The sequence below is a fragment of the Lygodium microphyllum genome, chromosome 11 (assembly GCF_053477565.2).
Source record: "Lygodium microphyllum isolate KBCC chromosome 11, Lygodium_microphyllum_v1.1.10, whole genome shotgun sequence".
NCBI classification, from domain to species: domain Eukaryota; kingdom Viridiplantae; phylum Streptophyta; class Polypodiopsida; order Schizaeales; family Lygodiaceae; genus Lygodium; species Lygodium microphyllum.
Genome location: NC_141145.1, coordinates 146,242,971 through 146,248,789, shown reverse-complemented (window position 1 = coordinate 146,248,789; position 5,819 = coordinate 146,242,971). Strand labels below are relative to the sequence as shown.

Below are 5,819 nucleotides of genomic sequence, written 5' to 3'. Positions count from 1 at the left end.
CTTGAGGATGCCCTCTAATTCTATCTATCTATCTCTTTCTCTCTCCTCCAATTCAAAATGATTGATTATGTATCTATTAGCACGTGCACACATACACACACATACATTCTCTCTCTCTCTCTCTCTCTCTCTCTCTCTCTTTGAAAGGTGATTAATAATCCTTCTAATCTTCATTCATCATTGCCTCAAATCATCTCATTCTCTTAATTGCTATAGTATTGCAACGTAGGTAGTATTGTTATGCTATGCCTCTACCATTTGTTTGTTTCTCTGTCTGTCTATCTCTCTCCAATTGAAAACTATTGATTATGTATATATTAACATATTTACCAAAATATTAAATGTAACTAAAGTAATCTACATTATCAACATAGTTTTGTCCACCTAGGGTAATTTGTCCAATTGTTACATGTCTTTCTACTCTAATATGATTGTGGAAAACAATTTGATCCATGTAGGCCATGTCTAATTGTTACATCTAGGAGTGCTATAGGATGATTGTGCCAAAATAGATCTATGTATTCATTTAGTATTTATTCAATGTATCCTTACATGCACACCAAAAATGCTAGATACCATGCATCACTCATCAATGATTTCCATTGAGGTGTGTATGTGTGTGTGTGTGGAGAGAGAGAGAGAGAGAGAGAGAGAGAGAGAGAGAGAGAGAGAGAGAGAGAGAGAGAGAGAGAGAGAGAGAGAGAGAGAGAGAGAGAGAGAGAGAGAGAGAGAGAGAGAGAGAGAGAGAGAGAGAGAGAGAGAGAGAGAGAGAGATTCTCTTTAGATTTTTGATCTCAAATTCTTGGACTTTATGAATTAATGAATCTCAGGTACATTAATACAAAACCATAGCCAATCAAGTATATGTTAGAAACCATGTTACACTCTCCTCAAAACATTCTTATGACCATCTAGACTTTACACAATGTGTCCTAAGAAAACCATTGTATAAAATGTTATAGTACAATGTAACAATCTCAACTTGAAGTCGATAAATAACTTCTTCCATTACAGTAGAGATAAAAGTAAAATTAATGTCTCCTTCTCATGTGCATTGGAAACTTTTAGTCATGGATGTGTGGTGAATTTCACCATGTAGGCCACCCTGACATTTTCTTTTTGAGGTGACGTGGATTGTAAAAATCTAGCTATTCTCAATCCTAACATAAAAGTTCCATGTAGGGGCAGATGGGTAATAGCATGTTGAAGAGGTCTAGCTAGTAAATCATTAGATACTTTTCAATTGTCTCAATGCTAGTGCTACGATTTCACATAAATCAAGTCATAGTAGCACTTTTTGAGCGTTGCTTGTTTCTTTAGTAGGCCACAATTAACTTGGTAGCTTGTATTATTTGTTCCCTCCAAGTTCAGGTTGCAACTTGAGACTTTGACCACATGCGATGCCAATGCTATATCCAAGTATCATGTTATGCTAGAGTGATGGAGTTCATACTAGAAGCATTTGAAAAATTAACAAGTGATCAAAATGAATAGTGTGGGGAGTATGCAATAGTCATATTTGAGGAACCTTACTCAAATGTTGATGTTCATGCATTACTCATAATCTCCATAGCATAATGAAGTAAGCATGTAAGCCACATCAAGGAAGCCATGGGGAGGCTTGACAATGGTGCAAAAGCTTTGGGATGCCTTCCTCATTGAGCTGCTCAATGTGAGCATCATTGAGTGCATGAAGACGACAACAACACATCAAATGCACATCATCACCACAAATCTAGGTGTGGCTCTCAAGCAGGACATCTCACTCCTTTCGTCGTCCAAGTTCACTCAAAGTCCTATAATAAGTTTGACTTCCATGCTAAGTTCTCTAGGTCCTACACTTAGAAGCACCAATATGTCATCAAGAACTTGCGACATATTGTTGCCCCTAGTTGGTTGGTAATGTAGTTCACATTAACGATAGCTAGGAGGGGGGTGAAGTTCTACATAGCATGTTGCCTATCATTGTTCAAGAATCCCACCAAGGTTCTACATCTTGCTTAGTAGGTTGGTTAGAGACAGTGCCACCAAAGCCAAGGCCCTACTAGCTCCTGCTCGTTCACCTTGCCACCACCCGGTGTATTGTGCCTTACTGGTTGTCTTCTTGCTTGCATGATTGTTGTAAGCATCCTTTTGCGTTGCCCTATCACATAGAATATGTGCGTAATCTCAAACACTAAACATTTTAGACATTGCCTAGAATGCAATGAAGATTAATTTAGAGAGGGAGCGTATAGTAATGAAGAGCATGCAGATTCATAAGCTTTGAGAAGGAGAGGCAAGAAGATATGGACATGATGATAAGGAATGGTGGAAAAGGAATTTGTTAGCACCTGTGAGAAGGGGAGTGAAAAAATATGGATATGATGATCAGGATTAATGTCTTTAAAAAATTGCAAGCGCCTTCTTTGGAGTCATCCAATCTTCATGAAAGGGTTAACTATTTTTAGGAAGAGGGAGAACTTGGTAAAGGTGAGGCAAGAGAGAATATTAATGACAATGTGGAAGAGAGAGAGAGATATGTGTTGATTGAGTTGCTAGTTTGAGAGAGGGTGGCATGTTTGAGTTTGAATGTGGCACAAGTTGGATTTCCTTTAGCCTTGAAAAAAAAATTGTTGTTGAAAGTAAAATCATATTTTTCTCTCAAAAGTCTTTAAGATTGTGCCACATAGGATCATCTCAAGTTTGGTGATAGGTTTGGTAAGTTTTAAAATAAGAGATAGTATAGATGGAACGACTTTGTGACGTACAATGCCTTGAAGACAATGAGGAGGGAGTTAAGAGTACAAATATTAAATACATTGTGCCTCTAATTTGAGGAAGAATCCTTGTTCCTTACACTATAGCCATAAGAAGACTTAGAATGTAGATTTATTCTCCTTAATGTTTCTTCAAAACTTGAATTGACAATAGTATGAAGGGAGCTAGTGTTTTTGGAACTTGGAAGAGGTTGTGACAACAAAATTGTTGTTCTTTGTCTTTATGTGGTTTTTTTCACTTACCTTTTTTCTTCATCTCAAGATCAAAATTTGAGCAATTTAGTATCATGATAGGTAGTTTGTTTGATTGGATCACCTTTGAAGTAAAGCATAAATAAATAAGTCATTTAAAGCACTAAAATAATCTTTTTGTATAAAGAGTCAACAATTAGGATTAGTGCTAAGACCTACTAGACCAAGTGGAATTGAGTTTGTGTGTTGAAGCCAAGATCAAAATTGCAATGTTGAGGTATCTTTGGGAAAGCAAAATGTAGCAAAAAGGGACTTTGTTCCACCTAGTTGGTCACCCATATTGGAGAGTCAAGGATAGGCCCAAAGAGAGTTAATTGTAGAGGACAATGAGTGGCTTGTGACAACAAGCCTTGATGTAAACCCTAATGTCCAATAAATACAATAGCCTTTCAATAGGGCTCCAAAAGATTCATTTCCTATTAGAAATTTATGGAACTTGTTGGGACTTACAACAGTAAATAGTTCCACTTTTAACCCAAATAATCAAGTGCTAGGTGAACTCGAACTATGATTTTTTACTTTCATTTGTTGCACATATGAAGACAATGAAAAAAGTATTATTGTAAGTATCCACCTAAATTGAAAATATCTTGTGGTATCTTTTTTACACCTCCATGTACGCACTATATCTATCAATAGGTGTAAGTTTCGATTACAAAATGGGATACGTGAGCGTTAGCAGCTTTAGCGTGTGGGGGACCGGCTACAGACAGTGTGCGACCTTTGGCAACTCACACACGGTACTCTCCCAACCGACGACGTTGGTGTGACTGCTGGGTTAGGTTCGGTGGTGGTCCTCCTACGCGACTGCGAAGTAGGACGCCCACTCCACACAATGAACGTGACACACACACACACACACACACACACACACACACACACACTCTCTCTCTCTCTCTCTCTCTCATTATATGACCACCCGAAGAAGATACGAAATGTAGAAGAGAGGAGCAAAAAAGCAATGGCCTCTCCTGCTCCTCCTCCTCCTCCTCCTCCTCCTCCTGGGCCTGCGAACGCACCAGCGCCTCATGGCGATGGCGGTGGGCAGAAGGTCGAGAAAGCCGTAGTGGACGAGGTCTATGGCTTCATCGTGGTGTACGAGGACGGATCGGTGCACAGGCCCACCTTCCCAGGCGGCTTTCTCGACGCGGCCTGCCCTGATAATTTCAGTAGCAGCAGCACTGGCACGACGGTAGCCTCTAAGGACGTCACCATCGATCCCGCCACGGGCGTGTGGGCCCGCCTCTTCCTGCCTGCCGCCGTCGCCACCGCCAGCCGCAGGGCCCCTGTCGTCCTCCACTTCCATGGCGGCGGCCTCTGCAGCGGCTCTGCCTCCGCCGCTGCCTTCCATAGGTTCTGCTCCAGAATGGCCGCCGGCTCCCACAGCATCTGGATCTCCGTCGACTACCGCCTGGCCCCCGAGCACCGCCTCCCCGCCGCCTATGATGACGCCTTCGCCGCCTTCCTCTGGCTCCACAGACAAGCTTATATGTGCCGTGGTGGCTATGGCTCCCCTAGCAATATTGATGGAATTGATACGATGCAGCCAGTGTCAAAGAACGATGGCAATAGCGATTTGCAGGCAGGGCTGATGGGAAGAGATCAAGTGTCAGAAGGTAATTGTGGAAAGGCTATGCATCAAGTGTCACAAGAAAGTGGCGTGTGTCAAGCATCACGAGGGAGTGACGGGTACCGATTATCACAAGCAAACACTGCAAGTCGCATGCGTCAAGTATCACAAGAGGAGATTGAAAATGGCATGCACCCACAGCCATACCATCAAGGCTCTTTGTACCAGTCCCAAACTGGCACGGCAACATTGCCCGATCAAACTCCCTCGGATAATATAGCCCTTGAGCCATGGCTCCGTGACCACGCAGACTTTTCCAATTGCTTCATAGCAGGAGAAAGCTCAGGAGCAGCCATCACCCACTACCTTGCCATGAGACTCGTGCACAGACAATGGGCGCCTATTCAAATTCAAGGCCTCCTTATCATCCATGCTGCTTTCCTTATTGATCAAGTGTTTACACCTGCTTTCTTCAACAATAGCGGTATGGAGAGGAGGCCCAACACATACAGAAGGCTTTTCTTGCCGCCAGGTTCTGATTTAGACCACCCTTTGGCCAATCCTCTCCACGCCCAAGCTCCTTCCATCAAGGATGCTCCGATGCCGCCCTGCATTGTTGCGGTTGCAGAGCAAGATGTCCTGTCTCCTGCTGCACTTTATTACGCTAAAGCCATGCACGATTGTGGCCACAATGTGGATCTCCATGTTACCCCCGGGCTTGGACATTGCTTCCACCTCATGTACCCCAAAAAAGAGGAGTCAGAGCTTCTATACAAGCACCTCATTAACTTCATCCTTGATCACTGCGTTCCATCTCAGAACCAAAGCTCATTATGATGGATAAAATTGTGTTTCCTATACAGCTTAAAAGTGTTTTAAATTTTTGAAAGCAGTAGAGGGGCAGAGGTTGCCTCGTGAGCATTTTAAAGCTTCCCATAAGTCATTGCCCTAGATGTACTATCACCCCCACATCAAAGCTACTACCCCTACTTTAAGAACAAAACTCGAGTCTTTGCATAACTAATATCACCTTGTTTTGCACCATGTTCTAGTGTTGTGGATCTCACACATCATTGATACTCTCTTAAATGTGCCTAGGAATGGTTGTTCCTCCTTGAATTAATGCTATCTAGGGTTCTAAGAGGGCTTGCAAATGCTGAAATGTTGTTTAGCATAAAATAAATGCCATAAATGACCCTTGATACAATTTATCACATGCACACACTCACACAAGTGGC

The 5,819-nt window shown here is 42.3% G+C and overlaps 1 protein-coding gene across 1 annotated transcript; it reads left to right on the top strand.

Moving 5' to 3' along the window:
- Positions 1-3,931: 3,931 nt before the first annotated feature.
- On the top strand, positions 3,932-5,571 carry LOC148029486 (tuliposide A-converting enzyme 1, chloroplastic-like). Its single transcript, XM_087688325.1, has one exon. It carries the CDS (start codon positions 3,973-3,975, stop codon positions 5,416-5,418), a length of 1,446 nt encoding a protein of 481 aa, XP_087544451.1. The 5' UTR covers positions 3,932-3,972; the 3' UTR covers positions 5,419-5,571.
- Positions 5,572-5,819: the final 248 nt, after the last annotated feature.

What these genes read in the sequence shown, in the direction of transcription:
- LOC148029486 (XM_087688325.1), top strand. Translation starts at nt 3,973, where the DNA reads ATGGCCTCTCCTGCTCCTCCTCCTCCTCCTCCTCCTCCTCCTGGGCCT.